Here is a 22,333-nt window from a genome sequence, read left to right as displayed (position 1 = left end):
TCCCCGCCCCCGAGTCCCCGCCTGCCATGGCCAGGGCCACATCCCACCCCCTGTGCCACGCCAGACCTCCGCCGGGTGCCCGCGGTGCGGCGGCGCCCAATGTCACCCGCGAAATCGCCCGCAAAATTACCCGCAAAATAACCCGCAAAATCACCCTACCCTGCCTGGCTGAAACAGGCCCCCCCAAGAACAAGAACAAGAGCCCCACTGGTGTGTGCAGGGGCACTGTGCCAGCAGCGGTGACATGCACACTGCCAGGCAATACCGGTGATTGCATTTCAGCTACGGAAATGTCACCCTTCTGTCCCCCAGCTGTGGTTTCCTGGGAACGCCCGGCGCAGGGCATCCCACTGCCTCCCGCCGCTACCAGCCACCTCCTCCTGCACCAAATCACCCCTTCCCTGCTCGTGGCTGGGAATTGACCATCGCTGGCTCTGCAAGAGTCTGGGAGGGAAGAATGGCCTGGCCTTGGTCCTCCAGGACCCGCTTAAGGAGGGAGGTGCTGGCCAAGGCTCTGCAGTGAGCACCCGTGGGGCAGGACCTGAGCTGGCACGATGACCTGGTCTTCCCCCCAGTCTTCTCCTCCCATGCTGCAGACACGGATGAGATGCAGGCTGTCTCTCCAGGATGCTCCTGGCAGGCTGTACCGTTGCCTGCAGTGCCCTGAGGCCGTTTCCTTCCCTGCCTCACCCACGTTTAACCCAGCTCCTTCTTTGCCACCACCTTTTGCCCAGCCAGCACAGAAGCCACAGCAGAGCTGGAAGAGCTGGTGGAGCTTCCCAGCAGCCAAGAGTGGTGGTGCCTGACACCAGCCAGAGCAGAAAAACCCACGGATCCCTGGAGATGCTGAAGGCTGCTGGTGTGTAACGTTTCAGGCATCCCAGCCCTGGTGGTACCACTAGCCTGAGCATCTCTCTGGGGCTGCAAGGCAGCTGAGCTTCTCAGCCCTATCTGTCCTGGATGGGTGTGACATACTGGATGGCTGGCATGCAGCCATAGGGCTGTGCTGCCCTGGAGGAGCCTGGCAGGGTGAGACCCTCACAGCCTCCTAGGGAGCAGCATGGCTGCACCTTCCTGCTCTGTTTTTCCCTGAGGGCAATGTTTCCTTGGGCTGGCATTGGTATCTGGAGACCTCACTCATGTGAGATGGCGTGGGTGACAAGCATGGCTTTGTTCAGCCTGTGCTGCAGTGTGGGACAACAGCCTGGCTCTCCCTGCCTGTGCCATGGTGTGCTGTGCCCTTGCTCCAGAGGTGCTCACAGTGCCCAGCAGCTCACAAGGTCTCCAGATATGGGGCTGCCCCATAGGGCCAGGACAAGGCAGCCTTGTGGTTAGAGTGCACCTCTATGCTTTAGATTCTCTGGATCCTTATTTGCTTTGTTCCCCTATTCTGCCCCTTGCAAACTGAAAAACAGAGGATGGGCTGAGCCACAGCCTGAGAGTTTTTTTGTCTCAAAATACTGTAAGCAGATTCAGTTGGAGTGCTATCTTCAATAAAATCAAAGTTAGCTCTTTACACCAAAACACCTCTCCCAGCCTCTCCTGAGAGCCCAGACTTGGTCCTCTTCTCCCAGGATGCTGATGACCAACCAGGTCACCCCATCACTTCCTCCATGGCCTCTCCTTGCCAGGAGCAGCTGTGCAGAACAGCCGTGCTGGGGCCCAAGGACACTCATGTGCCTTTCTGGCCCCAAGGAGCCTCACCTGGACCCCATCCACACTGCCCTGTGCCCTCATTTCAGCCCAGCCTGGACTTACCCCTGCCCCTGCTTGCACTCTGCTGCTCAGCCCCTGTGAGCTGCACCCCAGAATTGCCCAGATACCAGGGAAGTGCAAGCAGCCTCAGGATTTTGCTTCAGGAAATTACAGCTGCTCATGCTGCTGCAAACATCCCATGGAGCTGGGACTGTGCTCCTCTGCCTTGCTGCTACAGTCTCTTTAGGGACCTCTTCTGCTCCCCAGGGACAGTTGGGGTCAGTCACAGCTGTATGTGAAACCCCAACCCAGCCTTGTTACTGCTTCTTTCTGCCTGAATTTCCTCCAAAACCAGCTCCACAGACTGAAATGTGGGTCCTGATGTGAGGAGCAGGGACAGAGGGAAAGGGCTCCCCCTTCCACCTGCCCAAGGAGCTTGGAAAAGAGAATTCAACTCCCTCAATAATGCCTCTGAGCCTATTAGCATTGCAGGCTGTGTGTATGATTTGGAAGGCGTTGTGGGAAAAATATTTCTGCATAGATTTCCCATTGTCTAGCCCGGAGCGGTGGTCAGTGGGGGGAGGCTCCCAAAAGGGATTTAAGGGGAGAGCCAGCATAAGGGGGCTTGCCTGGTGCTCGTTGTCCCCACCAGCTCAGCGCTGGAGCAGAGGATGGCTGGGGTGAGTAATTTGTTTGCAGCAGAAGGGAAAATCACCGGGGCTCGGTGCCCTGGGCGGGACTGGGGTTGTGCAGTGGGTGTGTGCTGCTGGGGGGCGGGAGGGCAGCGGCTCCTCGCCCCCAGGGCACAGCGTTTGTCCTGGAGATGGAGCTCCCTGTTCCACCAGGAGCGCCTCACCCTGTGGGTCTGAGTGCCGGGCAGAGTAGTTCCTGTTCCCTCCAGCTCCACGCCACAGCAGGGATTAAATGTCCCCTGTGCCACAGGACAGGGTTTCCAGCCAGCTCCTGTACATGTAGGTAGCAGATTATGGCATTTGGAGTGTGTGGCACGGCTTTTGCTTTGCTGTGGGGTAACCTGGAGGTCCTGGCAGCAGCATGGGATGTAAAGGCAGGTTCTCCATGCTGGAGTCCTGGATGGGGGAAGGCACACAAATCCCAGGCATGCCATACCAACCACACCTTCCCCCAAGCACAGATGTCACATAGTTTGGGGATTACTGCTATCCCCATGGTGCCCCCAGCAAGCCAAAGCATCGCTGCACAGGCAGATGGCCCAGGAGATCCAGTGTCCACCTGAGCTGTGCCATGGACCCACAGTTACAGGTGCTGTGAGAGCATCTCCAGCTGAGCAGGTGGGTCCTTCCTGACGCAGTTCAAGGCAATTTCCAGGAGCAGAGCACCTCCCATCCTTCCTTCCAGAGCATGGGCTCTGTATTTCAAATCGTTTCAGCGTCAAACCTGGGATAATCCTGTCTGTGTGTCCATGCTGGGGAGGCTGCTGGAGCAACCCTGTTGGAGGATTTTCTGAGCTGGCAGGGGGACAAACACATGTCCTTGCCCCTTTCACAAATTGGACAGAGCCAAACAGACCCCAGTTGTGCGTATCTCCACTTGTCACTGGGGATGAGAGAGCAGCACAGCTGCTTTAGCCCCATCTTGCTCCAAAATGGGCTGTTTTTCTGGCAGAGACAGAGCACAGGCAGCACCCAGCAAGTCCAGGAGCTCTGTGTGGATGGTGGCAGCTGCAAGCAAACCATTGAGGCTGGTTTGTGTCACATCCTCAGGGTGGCCAGTGCCCGTGGGCAGCAGTGTCCTCACGCTGCTGTTTCCTCTCCCACAGGTGCCGTGCTGGGGCCGTCTGCGCTCTGTTCCGAAGCTGCTGTCCCGCAGAAAGCGAGTCCCGGCCGGCTCGGAGCGCTCCAGCCTCCGCCGCTGCCTCTGCACCGTGGATCTGGTTGCCCTGGGAGTGGGCAGCACGCTGGGGGCTGGTGTCTACGTCCTGGCAGGGGAGGTGGCCAAGACCAGCTCTGGCCCAAGCATTGTCCTTTCTTTCCTGATTGCAGCTGTGGTGTCTGCCCTGGCAGGGCTGTGCTACGCCGAGCTGGGCGCCCGAGTGCCCCTGGCTGGCTCTGCCTATCTCTACAGCTACGTGACACTGGGTGAGCTCTGGGCCTTCCTCGCTGGCTGGAACCTGCTGCTCTCCTATGTCATCGGTATAAAGCTGTCCTGGTCCCTCCCACCTCTGTGTTGGTGGCTTTGCTGGGTGTCCTTTGAGACCTCCCAGGACCACCAGAACACAGGATCACCTCTCCCCAGGTACTGCCAGCGTTGCCCGGGCCTGGAGTGCTACCTTTGACCAGCTCCTTGGCAAGAGGATGGGGAGGTTTTTGGGTTCTCATGCAGCCATGAGCTCTGTGGGGCTGGCAGAGCACCCAGACGTCTTTGCTGCTGGCCTGGTAGTCCTGCTGGCAGGTAGGATGCCTCCCCCTGTGCCTCCCTCTATCAGGTATGATGAGCTCCTCACCCCACTGTGGGCTCTTCAGGACGGGGCTGACCCCTCTGAGGCTTTGCCATTTTCCTGAGCAAAGAGTGGGGAATAGAAAAGGAATCTGGGGAAATCTGCAAGTTGTCCTGAATTTACCACTTCCCCCCTTTTCCATCCTCCCCAGTAAAGTCTACCCTGGTGTCACCCAGGGGCTCATCCAGTTTTGATTTTTAATTCTCCAGGGCTTCTTTCCTTTGGAGTGAAGGAGTCCACCAGGGTCAACAAAGCCTTCACAGCTCTCAACGTGCTCGTCCTGCTCTTTGTCACAGTGAGTGGCTTCATCAAAGGCGACACGAGCAACTGGAAGCTCAGGGAGGATGACCTGCCACAGGCAGCTGCCCAGGAGGCTGGGTATGAGGAGCTTCACTCTCCCCATGATGCCTTCAGAGTGGGGTAGGGAGTCAACCCCCAGTGCTTTATCCCAGGGGATACCACTTTCTCCATTTCTCCCTGTTGGCATTGTGTCAAAGAGACAAAATCCTAAGCCCTGATGGGTTGATGTTCAGCTTGACCCCATCCTAGGATCCCACTGCACTGCCCCCCCTACACTGCCTGACTCTTCTTCCTCCTCTCAGGAACCAGTCCATGGCTGACAACATGACCAGTGCCTTTGGGGTGGGAGGCTTCATGCCCTATGGTTTCACTGGGACCTTGGCTGGAGCCTCTACCTGTTTCTATGCTTTTGTTGGATTTGACTGCATTGCTACCACAGGTAAGTGAGGTGGAGATGAAGAGTCCCACAGCTCCAGGAGCTGGTGTAAGGCTGGGAAATGGGCACATTCCCAACTCTGTGCTGCAGCCACTCTCTCCTGCCCTTTCTAAGGGTCCATGTGGAATGTCTGGGCTAATCCTGAAACATTCTCTATCCCAATATCCCTGGGGCTCAGAACATCTAGTGGTCCTTGCTAGAAGATCTCTGTGTCCTCTCTTGGGGGGATATAGGATCTGCTCTCCAGTTTGAGCTGGGCTCTTAGCATGCCATGCACATCTGTTGATGAGCCATGAGCATCTGTTCCTACAGCTGAGCTTGTCCTCCCCAGGGGAAGAAGTGAGGGACCCACAGAGATCCATCCCCATGGGAATCATTCTGTCCCTCCTCATCTGCTTCCTGGCCTACTTTGGGGTGTCTGCTGCCCTCACCCTGATGATGCCCTACTACCTCCTGGACACCCTGAGCCCTCTGCCAGTGGCTTTTGAGTACATTGGCTGGAGCAGTGCAAAGTACGCCGTGGCTGTGGGGTCACTGTGTGCCCTGACCACCAGGTGAGCAGGGTCCTCTGATGGTGGTTCTGTGGTTCAGAGCAAGGTACTGGAGCTGTAACACATCCAGGAGATATCCCCAACCCCTTCCTCCTGAATTCCTCCTTGCCTTTCCTGCTTGGCCAAAATCCCTTCCACACAAACCCTGGTGTTCCCGCCCTGGCCCTTCCTGATCAGGGAGAGCAGCCAAACCCGTTGGCATGCCACTGAAGGAAGTGATCAGGTGACACTGTGTCCACAAGAGTGGGCTGGGGTGTTCTGGCATGCACAGGTGACTGCAGACATCTCTTCCCTGACACTGTCCCTCACCTGATGGTGAGGAAGGTCGTGATCTTGTTAGATGATCCTGAGAAGGCTACAGGCCATACAGATGAATGGGAGCTCCCTTGGAGGGGCAAAAGGCAGGATCTCACCGCCTGGATTCCTGCCCTGTTCTCCCCCATCTCCTCCCCTATCTCATGCAGCCTCCTGGGCTCCATGTTCCCCATGCCACGGATCCTGTATGCAATGGCTCGAGATGGGCTCCTCTTCAAACCTCTGGCCAAAGTCAGTCGCCGTCAGTGCCCAGTGGTGGCAACTCTGGTGTCTGGGGGAGTGGCAGGTGGGTGAGTGTTTGGGCTACCCTTAACTGTGAGCAGGGCTTGGTGGGTATCCTCTTTTCCTCTAGCTTGACTGCAGCTGTTTGAGCAAAGTCTCTTCACTCAGAGACAGATCTCGTGGTGGGTAAGGGTCATTTGGCTTCCATGGTGTCCAGTCACTGATGGACAACCACAGAGGTGGTTCAGCCTCTCTGCACTGCCAGGCAGCAGGTAACAGGATGATCTGTACTAGTGACCAAAGTCACCAGTTCATGGAGGTTCTGTTGCAGTGGGTGTCAGGGGGACCTGGGGAGGTCAGGAGAGTATGCCTGGGGTGGGCACAGCAGCACTGCCAGCTCTGCTCAGAGGCTGAAAGGGCTTCCCTTCCCCACAGCTCTCCTGGCCCTTCTCTTCGACCTGAAAGCCCTGGTTGACACCATGTCCATTGGCACACTGCTGGCCTACTCGATGGTGGCTGGCTGTGTGCTGCTGCTCAGGTGAGACTGCTGGGGACAGGGCTCACCCAGCCATGCCTGGGACACTGCTCTGGCCTGGGTGCACTGCAGGTGCAGGTTTATGTGCATTGATATCCAGTGTCTGTTCCTCAGGTACAGGCCTGACCCCAGCCCTTGGGACACTCCTGCAGGGAAGGTCCCAGCTGTGCAGCTCTGGTGGGACCACCTGGCCCAGCCACCCCCCCATCCCACCCCTCGCTCCTCTGCTGTGGTGCTCTGGGCTCTGACAGCTGTGGGTATGTCTGGGTTTGATGGATGGCTCTCCAGGGAGCTGGTGGTGGGGGACATCCCTGCTGTAGCAAGGGCTGGCAGGTTCCTGCCCAGTGAAAACCACCCAACAGCAGGTGCAGGGGCTGCCTGGCTCCTTCCTGCCCTCACCCCACTGCCCCAATGAGACCTCAGGAAGCCTCCTGCTCCCTCTGCTTCCCAGGCTGGAGAAAAAAGCTAAACCCACCATGAGAAGCCACCCAGCCATGTCTCCCAGGTGTCATTTGTCGCACCATGGCAGCCTGGGAGACGGATGGGCCCAGCCCAGGGAAGCTGCCCTGACACTGTGGTCCCTCTGCAGCCACCCTGGCCTGTGCCCTGAGCTGGGTCAGCACTGCTGGGCTGCCCTGCCTGCGGGCTGGGGCTGCCTGGTGCATCACAGCTCTGGCCCTGCCTCTCCTGGGGATCCTGGCAGCAGCTCTTCTCATCTGGAGGCAGCCTCAGAGCCAGGACAAAGCATCCTTCATGGTGAGCACCCAGCTCAACCCTTGGGATGTACCCAGGCAGGAGGACCTGGGGCTCAGAGAGCAGCCCTGTGGGGAAAGGGTGCCATTTGAGGGTGTTCCCTCAGCTTTAGGTCAGGCACATCTTTGCTGCACCCACATTAATAAGGTACTGCTGGAGGCAGCATGTAGCACATAGCTTGGTGGGGTTTTCCATAGGGACCATAAGGGTTTTTTCCCCCATGACCTGAGGATTGGTGGGGCATCTCCCAGCTGAGCCCTGTGCCTGCTGGGGAATCAGATCTGCTCTTCAGTAAAAAGATATCTGGCCTTAACATTTGGCTTAGTTTTATGAGTGCTTTGCTTCCTCTCACCTCAAATTCTGCAGTACCTCCTGCCCCAGTGCAGGACCTGCCAACCAGAGCACCCTCCACAAGCATCCCTCTCCAGCACAGGCTGCAGTCCCAGCTTGGATGTCTTAGCCCCACAGCCAGGCTGGGCTTCCCCTTGCCTGTGGATAACCAGCCAAAGCAGCAAAGAGCTGAATTTAGCTGTGGAATTTACCCTTGTGCTCCCTGCAGGTTCCCTGCCTGCCCTTCCTGCCTCTCCTCAGCATCTCCACCAACACTGTGCTGCTGGCCCGGCTCAGCACAGCTGCCTGGCTGAGATACCTGCTCTGGATGGCTGTGGGTAAGCAGGGCCTCTCACAGTGCCTGCTCTGGATGGCTGTGGGTAAGCAGGGCCACTCACAGTGCCTGCTCTGGATGGCTGTGGGTAAGCAGGGCCACTCACACTGCCTGCTCTGGATGGCTGTGGGTAAGCACAGCCACTCACAGTGCCTGCTCTGGATGGCTGTGGGTAAGCAGGGCCACTCACAGTGCCTGCTCTGGATGGCTGTGGGTAAGCACAGCCACTCACAGTGCCTGCTCTGGATGGCTGTGGGTAAGCAGGGCCACTCACGAGGTCCCAGAGCCACCACCAGCCCCTCTGGGTGGAGCTCTGGTGGTTTGAGAGCCCGTGGCACTACTGCTGCTCTGAAGGGTGGTGGGGAGGCAGGAGATGCTGACCTTTGATGTCCAGCAGTGGTGGGAGCACCGTGACCTCTGATATGTTGCCCAAAGGGAGGGGCAAGCACTTGGTGGCTGGGAGGGAAAGGAAAAGGAGCAGTCCATACACACCCTATTCTGCCCTTTCCCAGGCTTCCTCCTTTACTTTGGCTATGGGATCTGGCACAGCTCTGAGAGCCACTGGCTTGAAGGGACGGGTCCCCAGGAGCTGCTGGGAAGCAGAGGCAGGGAGGTGGCCCTGGAGCCCCGTGGGACTGCCCTGTGCCCATCTGCTCCAGGGCAATAAAAGGGTGCCTGGCTCCCTCCATCCTGTGCCCAGGGAGCAAGAAAGCCCCTGGGGCTGTGGGTCCTGTCCCACAGAGGGGGCCAGCCTGTCAGAGCTGCAGGAGCTGCTTCCCCGAGTCTGGTGAACCTCCCTGAGCAACCTAAATCCTGAAAGCCCTGCAGGAGGGGTTCTGTTTGGAGAAGATAAAGCACACAATTGTTTTTGCTGCTGTTACTGGACTGTGGTTTTAGTTTTTTTCCTTTGAAACCTTTCCCTGCATCCCCCCACAGGTCCCTTTGCCCTTGCCCACCCTGCTCCTTCAGCTGCTCACAATGGGGTGTCGGCTTCTCATGCTGCCCTGACCCTCCATTTTGCCTGGGCACCCAGCCTGAGCTAACCTGTCATTCCCCTCATGACTGCCAAGGTACTGCCTGGTCCAGGCTTCTCCCCCTTCACAGTGTGCAAGTCTTTTTCTGCACTCATTTATTCCACCTCCTCAGTTCCCAGTGTCCCCTTTCCCAGAGTCAGGCACATTCTTCCAAGTCCCACGCAGGATCTGCCTTTGGAGCACTGGGACATGGTACCAGGTGTCCAGGGCAGGATCCCAGACCTCATATCCCTTTGTCCAGAAATCCTGATCCCTTCAGCCATAACCAGGCAGGATTTGCTGGGGCATCCCCTGCTTTGGTGCTGCAGCACGTGGGGGAGGCACAGATGATGTGTGGAGCAGAGGGTGCCCTGGGGGGACATGGTTCTGACACAACAGGCTCCCCCATTTCCCCCTCTGGCCACCCCATGGAGGTGTGTGGGTAAGAGCTGGACCCCACATCCACGTTGCCTTCCTGGCTGCCCGTTCAGCTGCTCTATTCCTGCTAAGGGTCAGCACAAAGGACGGAAGTGGCTGTTGCAGTGGCCCTGATGCTGGGAGGGTCCAGGTCTGCCCTGAGCTGGGAGCCCATTGAAATGAAGGAAAGGAGGGAAGGAGCAGGAGAATGGGGATCGGCCTTAAGGGCCTCATCTGGAGCTTCCTTGTGGAGTCTTTGTGGTGCCAGCTCCCACCCTTCCCCTTCTTCCCACTGTATGGGGTGTGGGGCACACAGCCCCACTCTGGGACTCTCCTGCATCAGTCCTGCAAACCACTGACATGGGATTCCTGAGGCTGCTCTTTCTTACAGATTTGTAATTGTTACAGCCAGCAGCCCACACACACACCCACACACCCACCACACTCGTGCACCCAGGGGAAAGTGCTTGTGTGCATCCAGCCCTGACCCACAGCCATTCCGGCAGCACCTTCCCTGATGGACATGCATTGGCTTGAGCAGAGGGATGTGACCTGCCAAAGCCTGACACCCCTGGGAGGATTCCCTGCTCCATAAATGTGCAGCTCCAGCCTCTGCCCAGCTTTGAGGGAGCAGATGGGACTGGTGATGCTGCTGATGGGCAGCAGGGACAAGTAGGGCTTGGGGTCGTCGTGGCAGTGAGCTGGGACATGCCTGAGCTGCAGGAGCAGTACCTGGGAGATATTTGCTGAAGGTGGAGGAGGTGATGGGAACAGGAGGGTGTGGATGGGAGCCCTGCTTGGTGAGGTTAACACCATGTCCCCAGTGCCCTCCTCATCCTCCCAGTGCTTGTCCCCTTCCTGCCTCAGTGGCCTCCTCATCGTCCTAATGCCCTGGGGCATCACTGGTGCCGTTTGAACTCATAGCCAAGCGTTGGGTCGGATCCAGCCCAATGCAAGTCTGCGTGCCCTGGCTGACCCCTTTCACCCCAGACAGCCCCTCAGCAGAGCAAGGGGTGTAGGGACCGCACGGGTGGGAGGCCAGAGTCCCTCTGCAGCCGCGCACGGGCTGGGGAAATGCAGGCGCGAGTGTCCGTGACACGCTCCATCACTGCGGTCCGTGGGGCGCCCCAGGGGCGCGGCCAGCCCGGAGCCCTGCCCCGGCCGGGGCACGGTGAGGGCAGCCCCGGCAGTCCCCCCGGTGCTACGTGGCGATGAGGGGCACCTCTCCGGCAGCCATGGGGAACGGGGCGCCGTCCCCCGCGTCCAGCACACGGTACAGCAGCTCCTCCTTCTCCCGGCGAGCCTGATCCAGCAGCTGCGCCTCCTTCTCCAGCGCCCCGCGGGCGGCCTGCAGCTCCTCGGACAGCTGCCTGCGGGCAGAGGGCACAGGCTGTGCGCCCACGGCCCCTCTGCTCCCGCAAAGCACCCGGGGGCACCACACGGTGTGTCCCCGCACTGCCACCTGTCCCCGCATCGCAGATGCCACCTGTGCCCCGGCTGGGTGGGACCAGCACTTACCTCGCCATCACCAAGTGGTTCTGCGTGCGAACTTGCAGATCCTCGTTCTCCTGCTGGAGAGTTTTCACCCTCTCCTCCAGCAGAAGGTTCCTCTCCTCCTGGAAGGGGGCATGAGGGTGAGGAGAGAGCTGGGTGGCACTTCTGAGCCCTCTGCCTCCCCATTTTGGGTGAAATGCTGGCCTGGTGGCATTGCTTCCCCATCCCCTCCCCATGCCAAGGGAGGAAACTGGCTCCATCCACCTTTGCTCCAGCTGTAGTTTCTGGGCAGAATTTAGGTCGGTAGAGGAGCTGAAAAGAGGAAAGCCCACCTGAGACCCCTCTTTCAACCCACCACGGTCTCCAGGTGCAGCAGCTTCTTGTCCAGGCTGTGGATGTGCTCGTTCTTCATCTCGATGACGAAGTGCAGGCTCTCCAGCTCCTGCTCCCAGAAGGGGCTGGGGCTCCCATGTTCCTGCAGAGCCATCACTTGTGTCCAAGGGACCCCAACACCTCCCCAGGCCAGGCTTTGCTCCTCCCTTCAGCCATCCTGTCCTCCCCCCTGGTGCCAGCCCCACCCTGCCAGGGTCCATCAGGGAGGCCCCTTGCCTTTGGGGGGCCCATTGCAGCACCCCATAGCAGGTCCTCTCCCTGACACCCCCCTGCACCTGTATGTGCTTCTTGTAGTCTGTTCTCAACAGTGACTCCTCCACCCGCTTCATCCTCTCCTGGAAGGATTTCAGCTGGGAGTTCAGTGCCTGAATTTTCTCCTAGGAGAACCAGGGGAAAAAGCAGAATGAGAGGTATCTGGGATTTCTTTCAAAGCCTGGGGACTGCTGGGCTGTGGTACCCAAATAACACGAGGGCTGGAGAAGCTGGCATGGTCCCCAAGCATACCAGGGACTGAGGTGGCCACTGTGGGGCACCATGGCAGGACCAGCAGATGGTCCTCAAGCCCTCCACAAGCACCCCATCCCCAGGGATTGCTCTCCTGGTACCTGTAAGGCTGCCTCAGACCTGTGGTGGGACTCTGTCAGCAGCAGCTTCTCCTGCTCGTGTGCTCCCCGGAGCTCTGTGGGGGAACATGAATGAGTGCCACCAGGGTGGGGACAGTGGGGCAGCAGGCCCTACCTGAGCCCCACAGTGCTGGAGAGCAGGGAACAGCATCCCCATGACCCCACAGCAGCCAAAGGGACTCTGGCAGTAGCAGGGAGAGGGGAGGGGAGTTGCAGGGAGCCCTAATGCCCTGGCACGCACCTTGCAGGGTGTCTGTGTGCTCTCTCCTCAGGGCATCAAGCTGTACCTTCAGCTCTAGCACTTTTTCCTTTTCCACCTGGGAAGTGGTTGGATGAGAAATCCCAGTGTAAGGAATGCAGAGCTTCCCTGCTTTGGGCTTCCTCACCCTTTCTTAGACCCATCCTTCTCCCCAAAATGGGAGAGCCCAGGCCAGCATGTGCCAGGGAAGACCTGGCTGGTGACACACTCCCTGCCCAGCTGCTGGCTCCAGCAACACCAGCCCTTCCAGCTGACCTGGATCTCAATGTCGTGAGAGATGCTCGCAGTGCCTGCCTGGCCAGCATCCTGCAGCTGCTCCTCCTTCTCCTCCTGGCCTTGGAAGAGTCTTGCACTGTCCGTCCGCTCCTCTGGCCGTGCTGCCTTCTCCCCATCCTCAGGAAGCAGGGAGGCATTGGCTGCAAGGCAAACATGGCTGAAACAGCACTGGCTGCCTCCTGCTGCCTGGGCTGCTTGCACATCCTGGGCTGCTGAATCTGCCAGTGCCATGGGCTGGGCTCACCACTGCCCTCTTCCCACCGAAGAAACACCTCCCTCCGTCTCACTGGTCCAAATTAGCACTAATTGGGATGGTGCTGGCAGGCTCAGAGAGGACACAGAGCTTGTCAGGTCTCCTGTTCTGGAGATGACCTGTCTGACTGAGAGGAGGAGATGCCGTTGTCCCTGGGATGCCCTGTTTGCTCTCCTGCACCAGCATGCACTTACATCACCCCCATCCTCCCTGGTGCCATGCTGGGGCCTGTCCACTGCTTCCTTAATATCACTCTGAGAAAGCAAAGCAGGGGGAAAACGCCTTTTTTTCTCACCATTCTCTGTCTTCAAGGCTGAGAGCTCCTGGGAAGCAGATCCTCTCTGCTGCTGGGCTTTTAGCTGTCTCTGGCAGAGAGAGAGAGGGCTGGAGCAGGGGGGAACAGAGTGGGGCAGGCAGCTGCATGCAGAGAACTCCCTGCACTGAGCCTGCATCAGCTCTGCTAAAACACAAGCCCTTGGGGGCCAGCAGTCCCTCCCCAGCCCCCTGCCCTCTCCCAGCACTGAGCATTCATGGGTGTGCATGTACTGCCCATCAGGCAGCCTCAAGCTCATGCCAATTCCCTGCATCTCAGAAAACCTGGGGGATGCTCACAACATCCCAATGACATGCTGCTGGTGCAAAATGGGCTCCAGCAACAAAACATTTGGTGGGGGACAGCAGGCAGCACGTAGCAGGGTTCCAGCTTTGGCACTCCTTTGCCACCCTCCTCCTGTTCTGGAATGCTCAGGTCAGTCTGGCCCTTGGCACCTTGCAGCCCCCCAAACACACGCCTCTGCCAGGCCCTTACACAGATGGGCTGTGACACAGCTGGAGCAGGAGTGAGAAATGAAAAATAACCATAAATCAGAGTCGATACAGCCCCTGTGCAGGGCTGGCAGCAGGCGAGAGCAGGCGGCCAAGCAATGACCTCAGGAGCGCAGGAATGCGCTGCACAGCCCCGCACGCTCCCACTGCTGCCACGGCGCTGAGATAACCCAGAGCCGGGAGCAGCACAGCTCCGTGGGATGCCTTCCAGCCCTGCATGGGTTTAATTTAGTCACTTGGAGGGGAGAAGAAAAAAAAAAAAAAGGAGTGGTTGTATTTTTATCAGTTGATGAAAGTTAGAATCAAAGCTCCAAAGCTCACAGGCTTTCATGGCTCAGCCTCACTGCACAGGGCAAATTTGGTCCCTGATGCCCATCACTGAGCTGTGCTTCTGGGTAAGGCATAGATGCACGAGGGGGGAGAAAATTCACCTGAAGACACCTTGCTGCTCTCCAGCCCATAAAAATGCCGATCCCTAAGGCAAGCCCTGCTGCCTGCGGGGAGCTGGACCCGCTGTGCCGGCTGCGCCCCGCGCACAGTGGCGCGGCCAAATACAGCCCGGATTAGGGAGCCTGGCTTGGGAAAAAAGCAAGGGAAAGCAAACAGACGTCCCTGTCTCCACCTCCCCTGCAGCCCCCCTTCTGAAGCTGGAGGGAGGTGCAGTTCCAGGGAGCAGGAGAGCTCCAAGCCTGGGAAGGCACGGCTTTATCTTCCCTTCTATGGCATGAGCAGCCGCGGCGTTGAACGTGGCCCAGGCAGCCCGAGTTCACAGGGATTGTTCTCCTTGTCCATGCAGCTCACCCTGAACCTATGGGGTGCCCTGGGATGCTGCTGAATCCTGGCACACCTGACTGCAAAGGGTCCCCAGGAATCCCTGCCTGTCCCCTGACACACCTCATGCCAGTGTGCATCTCCATTTAACATGTCCTGTGATGGGTTTTGAAGTCGGGGATGGGGGCAAGGGGAGAGACGAATGAGGCAGTTGGGGCTCTGCAGTCCTGAGGGTATCATAGGAGCCCCAAAAGGCTGCGTCCCCTAGCCCCACACCCCATATCCCTCCCTTTTTTTCACCCAACAAAGCAAAGGCTGTGTAGGAGGACCCTCCTGACACAGGGGGGTTACACAGACTTCAAGAGTTTTGGATGATCTCAGCAGAGCTGAGAGCAGGATGCTGTTACCAACTCAAGGAGGGACCCCAAACCCTCAAACCAAACCACCTCTGCTGCATTTGTCCTGCTCAAATGCAAAAGTGACACCTAGAGACAGAGAGCCAGGGCTGGTCACCTCCATAGCACAGGCAATGTCCCCAGCACAGATCCAGGGAATCTTCATCTCTCCCCCACACCCCAAATCCAGTGGGATGGGACTTCAGAGCCCCTCAGCCTCTAAAGGAAGATGATCTGAGACACCTGCACTGAACTCAAAAATAGCTGAAGCAAGCAAGAGGTTCACCAGCATCAACAGATAAATCTAAATACTCACCCTGAGGCTATGAGTGAGGCACCTTCCTACCTCTAGGAGCAATTAAAATAGCATCTAGAGCTAATTTTAGTCATAAGCACTCAATTGTCCTTCAGGATAAAAGCTCCACTTCTGGGGTGAACAGCAAAATTTGGCTGAAAGCTCTGAAATATGGAGGGACTTTCCACTGTCACTTCCAGAGAAGCTTTGTGGCACTCGAACCTCTGGTATCAGCTGGTGCATTTTGGAGAGTTGGAAAATCATCCTGGAATCCACTGTGTGTGGAAGCAGCAGGCTGGGAATTGCTCCAGCTGGAACAGCTTTGGCCAGGGGAAGAAGCAGCCTGATACATCCTGCAGGTGGAGGCCATCCACAGCGTAGCTTATCCTGTAAGGTCTTGGAAACCTCTGCCAAAAATACCTTCCAGCTATGAAAAAGCCAAAAGCATCTACGTTCTTAGAACTAAATATTTCTAATAGTCTGGAGCATAACTGTTTATGGATGGATTAACAGGGATTTCCAACAGGACCTGAGTCATCTCCAAGGGTGCTGGGGCATGGAGCACCAGTGCAGAGCAGCTAGCACAGTGTGGGCAGCTGAGGTGGCTGCAGGTTCTGCTTCAGCTCTTAGCGTGAGGTGGGGTTTTGAACTGTATTTTTCTTCCTCTTTTCCTGTTTTACAAGTACATTAAGCAATTCAACCATGCAACCTAGCAAAGGAAATCACAAAGAGGCAGGAAATGAGTATTTAAATCCTGACTCTGCTCCTGGGGAGGTTTTGCTTTGTGGCTATGGAGAAGGCGGCCAGGATTTGGTCCCTGACTGTAACACCTCCCAGGACCTGCAGCAGATGCTCAGTGCTGCCAGAGCAATGCTGGCACAGGTCCGTGGGACCTGTCTTTAACCCTGCTGCTGTCTTTCCTCCAGTGATGGTGATGGTTGTTTTAGGAGGTGATTATCATCTCTCCTACAGTCAGATCTGTGCCGCAGACTGTAGGCAAACACTTCACACTGTTGACAGCCCAGAGTTTTGCATTCTGACCCTTCTGTGACTCCTGCTGCTACGTACAGTTCCTAGCACTTCAAAATAAATTCACTCCAGCCCTGGAAGGCGGCCAAGCCTCAGCCCTGACCTTTTGGGAAGGCAGCTTGGCCTCTCTCACGCCAGGAGCGTGACCAAAGCACGAGAGGTGACGGTGAGTGGCCAAACACGGGTGGATGGAGCTGAAGGGGAAGGAAACCCCAGGGACAGTGCCCGCAGCTCAGGGCTGGGCTGTCTCTGCCTCCCTTATCACCCTGCTGCCTGCAGACTGGTGCCAGGGAAGGATGAGGCTGCCAAGGCACCTCCCCCAGGGCACACAGTGGCTCCTGGTATGTCATCCACCCACTAGACCCAGCCCAACACCAGCTGCTCAAGGTCACCTCAAACCTGGGACTGGCCACAAAAGCCTCTGCAGCCCCCAGCCCCATTAGAGTCCCCAACCCCATGAGCTGCACATGGCTTCTGGCTCTGCTTGCCCCTGGGGTTTGAAGTTACCCCAAGCAACCTCAAGGGACCAATTCTGCAAGTCCACCCATCAGCAGTGGGATGTGAAGGTCTCCCAGCCTGTCTTTTGGCACTCTGGACATGAGAACGCAGGCAGGAGTGGACCCATGCCTGCCCTCATATCTTTTAGCCATAATGGGGATTTTAGGTGCTACTTTCAGAATGACTTTCAGCCACAGCAGCAGGTCTGTTTTATGGGTAATGACTGCTGGTGAGCAGTGACACAGGGCTGAGCAGAGGAGTTTGAGAGCGGGCAAGTGCAGGAAGGGAGGCGCCTACAGGCAAATGACAAATTTCCGTGTTTCGGTAAATGTGGGGCTCTCGACACCTGGGGCCTTGGGGCCGTTGATTCTCCCTGTCCTGTGCCTGTTCTTGAGAGCTCTCAGAGGCACAAACCAGCCCAGAAATATCTGATCCTGTGACATAGCAAAGAGTGGGATTTTTTCCATGATGTGGAGAAGCGACCAAGCCTGCAAGTGCTGTAAATAAAGGCACTTGTTGGCTGCAGGGCTGTGTGAGCTCTGTGCCTGCTCCCCCCACACATCCAGCAGAGGGTTCTGTGGTCCCAGGTGGCTGGATTCTCACAGCTGGATCTGTGGGGGCATGGCAGCACCATGGGGCCTTTCTGCCTTCCCTCCTTCCCCTGCCACCCTCCAGCAATCACAACACCCAACACCAGTAAGCACAGCACATCCAGCAGCAAAAACATCTCCCGAGGTCAATGGTGCGGCACCGGGGCAGCATGAGCACATGAGCACATCAAATAACAACAATAATAATGATAATAACAATCAGCAGATAATTTCAGACCTTGCCAAAGAGCTATTCAGTACAGAGCAACGTGCTGAGATCTGAGGGCACTCGGAGTGTTCCCCAAGTGATGCCTTCAGCACGAGGGAACACAACCTTTGGGACGAGGGAGGATGCTGTGGGACTTCTAGCTGGGGGAACCCATCCCTGTCTTCTATGGGACCAGCATTTCCAGCAGGCATCATCATCTCAGATGCTGCACCCCTTAATTACAGAATGCCCGTGATGTCGAGGTGAACCCGGAGGGGTGCAGGAGAGCGCAGGAGGATGCAGGAGGGCGGGTGGCTGCCAGCTTCCATTGTCCCCGCTGCCACCTCCCCCAGCACAATGCCGGTGGGGTCCCACGCAGCCGGGGACAGCCCCACCGGCCGGTCCCACCACTCCCCTGGACAGGGAGGAAATCACGCCGGGTGCCCCCAACAGCCCTGGTCCCCAGCAGTGCAAGCAGCCCTTCCCGCGAGCATCAGCCCCACGCGAACCCCAACTCCATCAAACCCCGACAACGTGAACACTCCGTCCCACGACAGCCCGACCCCACGGAGCCCCGACCCCACGCGAACCCCAACCCCGAGCGAAGCCCAGCCCAAGCCCAGCCCAGCCCAGCCCCAAAGCCTCCGCAGCCGCTACCTCGGCACGGACGGGGCAGCAGCGCAGGGCGCTGCCGGTGCAGCCCATGGAGCCCCGGCGGGAGCCGCTCAGCCGCGGGGCGCGGGGCGCGGCATCGCCCGGCGAGCGGCACCGCTCAGCGACGGGACGGGACGGGACGGGATGGGATGAGCCGCCCCAGCTGGCAGGCAGAAAAAAATAATTACAAAAAAAAAAAAGTAATAAAAAAGTCCGGCAGCTGTTGTCAGGCAGCGCCGGGAGAGGGTGCTCTGCACCCCCGAGCCGCGGGCAGGGCCCCCGGCCGCAGCCTGCCCGCCCCCGGGGCTGGCCCTGCGCCCCTCCACCCCGGGGTGTCCCCGCCCTGGGCCGGGGTGCTCCGCAAATGCCCTGCCCCGCGGCTCCCCTGCGCTGAGGATGCTCCGTTGTGGGTGTGGGGTAAGGAGAGCAGGGCTCCTTCATTGGAGGTGTCCTCTGCTGGGCGAGGAGAAAGGGGAACAGAACCCCTGCACCAGAGCTAGGGGGAGCAGGACCAGCTGCTCAGGGGGCTTCCACTGCTGAACCCACCCCAGCTCCCTTAGGAACAGGGATGAGAGTGAGAAAGCAGAATCCATCTGGCTTTTGCCATCACCTCGTCAAGTTTCAGCTTGTGTGGGGGTACTTGTGGAAAAGTGGTGAGTTTGGGATGTTTTTCCTGGCAGGAGCTCTGCTCTAGGGGTCGTTGTGCTGGCTGGAGAGGGCTTTCGGTGTGATCCATATTGCCTGAGGGACTGCATCCTGCAAACCTTCCCTTGAGCATCCCAAACACCCCAAATGCTGGGCCTGGAGCCAGAGTGTCCTTTTCCAGGAGGAAATCCTACACTTTGGAAATGGGTCCTGAACACGCAGGGAAACACACTGACTTGAAAGTATCCCATCTAAAAAATAATGTGAGGAAAGGCAGCTCTTCCAAATGTTTTGATTTTGATAATTTTTTTAAATGCTTTTTTAAAAATTATCTTTTTATACGTTTCTGAATGACCACACATTTTGACCTGAAAACCCGTTGGAGCTACTCAGAACTGCTGAAATACGAGTGTTTGAACCTGGTCATGAGGCCATGCCTGCATGGAAACATTGCAAGTTTTTGTCAACAAGTTTCTATTCTGACATTTTCCAAATATCCCCTGGGAGAAGTCCAAGCAGCCTGCGGCTCTGGAGATGCCAACACCTTGGCATTTCGCCTGGGTGGTGAGGGAGTAGAGGTGCCTGGCCGTCCTGTCACGTTCGACTTGGAGGTGTTTTTCTTGCCCTGGTAACCCTGGAACAGGGGAAATTGTGAAACACCCCTTGGATGGGAGGGTGGGGAAGGCGAGGGGCAGGCCCACGCTGCCCCAAGTCTCCCCAGGACTGGTGGGACCAGTTGCCTGTGTCCTCTCGGGTGGGTGCTGCTTAACCTGAGTGAAGTTTTGTGAGTCACAGCAGCTTCTGGCATCAGCTCCCACTGCTCACAAACCACCAGAGCGTCTCAGTTCTTATCTCTCCCAGCACTTCAGAGTGGGGCAAGTCTCCTTCCCTGCATGAGAGTACTTATTTGGGCTGAGTAGATCGTTTGAGGGATAAAAGTACAAGGTGTTGGTCTCCACCTCTCCAGGGTTAATTAAAAATCCCGGTCCAGACTTTAGAGACTGAAGGCCTACAGGGACAAGCACAAAGCACATGCAGATTTCCAGGCTGACTTTGCATTTCTCCAAAGAGAAGCAACTGTGTGGGCAGCTGATGAGGAGCCTGTCCAGCTGCCATCACGTCTTGCTAGTGCACAAAAGTCCAGTAGCTTTCACATGTGCTTGTGGAAATTTCTCCTTTTAACTCTGGCATGCTGAAGGGGTGCTTGGGGATGCCCCCATGCCATGAAGTGGGGCTCCAGGTAGGATTTCTCTTGACAGTGGTGGAGAAAAAACGGTTTGGTCACATCAGGCTAAAGCAGTGATCCAGCAAGGCAGAACTGGGGCTTGGGGATGGGTCTGTGCAGCAAGCCCAGCTCCAGAACCCTGATCACAGCCTCTGCTGCAGGCTCTGTGCTTCTAGAGATTGCTGGCTTTTGGAGACACAGCTGCCCAGACCATGTTATATATACCCTTCCTTCAGCCTGTGGGTGCATCTGTGAGGCTGCCTGCCAAAAGCCCTGCCTGTGCTACCCCAAAGCTCCCTTATTCTAACTTGATTTTAACAATTTCTCAGTTTTTCCAATCTTTCCTGTGGAAACTGCATGGGGTATGTGCGTGCCAGACAGCCTTTCATCCCAGCCCTGCTTTTCTCTGCCCCCATACACTGAAAACTTTTTTCCTTTTCAGGGCAGCACTTAAACACCCAGAAACTGCTCTGTTCAGCTGCTTTTGAGCAAAGCAGGGGCTTTCCATGGCATCATAAGGGTAACCAGAGAACCCTGGGGATCTGAGGAGCACAAGGGCCTGGAAGCTGCATGTAGAAAAAGGGGACTTGGCAGGGAGGGGATTTCTGCCCAGGCAAAGACAGGAAAGCAGAGGTGGCGTGGTGGCCCCACCTGAGGCAGCTTCGGCTTGTTTTGAAGTTTGCCCCAATGTCTTTTTTTGGTGTTATCTTGATCTCTCCCCAGGAATGACAGCAGCTGGAGACATCTCCAGGGTTTTGTCTAGAAAAGTGAGATGAGGAGGCTTTATCACATGCTTGGCTGAATTACCGTAAATGGGATAACAGCTGGAAAGTCAAGTTAATTTGTACCGATGGTCATTTAAAGTGTTTGCCAAAGCTCATGGATAAGAAAAGCATTTGTGCAAACTGTTTAAGTGTCTCTTGTGGCTCTCTCTCTGGTTCCAGCTGGTAAGGACTGGGCACAACAGGATGGATACAAGGCAGTGCCAGTGCCAGCCCTGCATGGTCTGTTTGCAGAGTGGTTCTGTGAGTGCAGATGGGGTCATTCCTTTTTTTTTTTTTCCCCTCTTGTTTGTATATCTTATTTTAAGAAACCCAGTCTGGAAAGAAAAAAAAAAAAAAAAAAAAAAAAAAAAGAGAGAGGTGGAGGATATTTTGCTGGAAGGTTTTTGGGTGATGAGCTAGCCTGTGGTGATGCCTGATGGGTCTTGGTAGAGCTGCAGCAGTGGACAGAGAGTGGTCCTGGCTACACCCTATGGCCCTGCTCATCATTTGCAATCTGTTTGCTTTTGTAAATGAGAGGTAATGAAGTCCTGGCTGCTTTTTCGATGCAAATCCAAGGTGTTTAGGCAGGTCTGCTGAGACCTCCTGACTCGATTTTGCATGGGTGAGATAGCTGAAAAAACTGTTTGGAGTTCTCACGTGTTAGAGCCCAAAAAAAGTCACAGGTTCTTTTAGTGGGGATTTAGGTCACATGTACTTCTGCCTTGAGGTACTGCAATGATTTCAAACCATTCCTGTCCCTGCCTGTGCTTTTCCAAGCAAAAAGATGTGGGTTAACCTGTTCTTGCAGTCTTTTATTCTCTTTTTTCCCCCATGGCAAAATGAAGTGGAAAAGGATGGGAATAGGGAAGTGAAACCTTCACTCACAATGGCTGTGAGAAGCAGAAAAGCATGTGATGCCAGGGGCTCGAGGTGAGGGGCTCTGCTCCCCTCCCAGCCCCAAACACAATGCTCCTTCTGTGCCCGTGCCTCCGTCCATTCTCCATGCATCCCTATCCTTCTCCCTTGTCCTCCGGCTGCTCCAGAGCCTCAAAGTGAAAACTAATCCCAGGGGATAACTTTCCGCTCCGTTCAGGGTGGGAGGAACGGGCTATTTATTCCTCTCCCTTAAGCCTCGGCAGTGATCAGCGGCGCAGTTGTCGCTGCCGGCTCGGGGTGGGCAGCAGCATCCACCACGTCCCCTCTCTGCTCCCATGCCCTGCCTGCACGCTCCCGCCCGGCCTCGCTGCTAAATAAGGACGAAAGGCTAAAAATAGAGCTGAGATGGGGATTTGGACAAGCCAGGCAGCCCTTCCCAGGGCTGGGAGCAATGTGGGGAGGCCAAGCAGTGTCTGTGTGCAAGGGAGAGCAGAGCTGACTGTGGGGAAAGGGTCTCGTAAGCGGCTCCTGACTGTGCTGTGGCAGAGGGGAAGGTCTGAGACTTGCCGCATATGTGTCCTGTGTGCTCAGTTGGCTCAGTCCCCTCCGCAGGATAAAAACATCCGTCGACCAAAATATATGGGAAAATCCATGCTACTGTGCTACTCCTGGTGGAGGGGTACCCGTGTGACCATTCCGGCGTGATGGGGGTGTCCGGGGCAGCTCTATCTGGAAAACGATCCACAAAAGGGAGGGATGGAAGAGGGGATGTTAAATTCCACATTTTATATAGGCGGGTGGTAGGGGTACTGTGGCAAACTGCCCAGGCAGGGGCTAGCGGATGCCAGTGTCCCCTCCCGCCTGCTCATACACATCGGGTTCG

The 22,333-nt window shown here is 56.8% G+C and overlaps 2 protein-coding genes across 2 annotated transcripts; one reads left to right on the top strand and one right to left on the bottom strand.

The window, feature by feature from the left end:
- The first annotated feature begins 26 nt into the window (after positions 1–26).
- Positions 27–8,614, top strand: LOC130258935 (cationic amino acid transporter 2-like). The gene is given in 15 exon segments (XM_056502685.1): positions 27–210; positions 576–643; positions 2,895–3,005; positions 3,438–3,480; positions 3,483–3,866; positions 3,970–4,125; positions 4,381–4,549; positions 4,774–4,910; positions 5,239–5,461; positions 5,923–6,059; positions 6,431–6,533; positions 6,645–6,787; positions 7,120–7,286; positions 7,843–7,951; positions 8,460–8,614. Coding segments are annotated over 15 exon segments (2,289 nt in total).
- Positions 7,606–18,230, bottom strand: CCDC69 (coiled-coil domain containing 69). Its single transcript, XM_056502598.1, has 9 exons — positions 17,944–18,230; positions 12,971–13,040; positions 12,402–12,562; positions 12,129–12,204; positions 11,870–11,943; positions 11,540–11,641; positions 11,227–11,346; positions 10,896–10,993; positions 7,606–10,747 (listed from the first exon to the last, which is right to left on the bottom strand). Exons 1-9 carry the CDS (start codon positions 17,989–17,991, stop codon positions 10,579–10,581), a joined length of 918 nt encoding a protein of 305 aa, XP_056358573.1. The 5' UTR covers positions 17,992–18,230; the 3' UTR covers positions 7,606–10,578.
- Positions 18,231–22,333: the final 4,103 nt, after the last annotated feature.

This window comes from Oenanthe melanoleuca, chromosome 13 (assembly GCF_029582105.1).
Source record: "Oenanthe melanoleuca isolate GR-GAL-2019-014 chromosome 13, OMel1.0, whole genome shotgun sequence".
Taxonomy (NCBI): Eukaryota; Metazoa; Chordata; class Aves; order Passeriformes; family Muscicapidae; genus Oenanthe; species Oenanthe melanoleuca.
The sequence above is the reverse complement of the archived record's forward strand: the minus strand, read 5'-3'. Positions and strand labels throughout refer to the sequence as shown.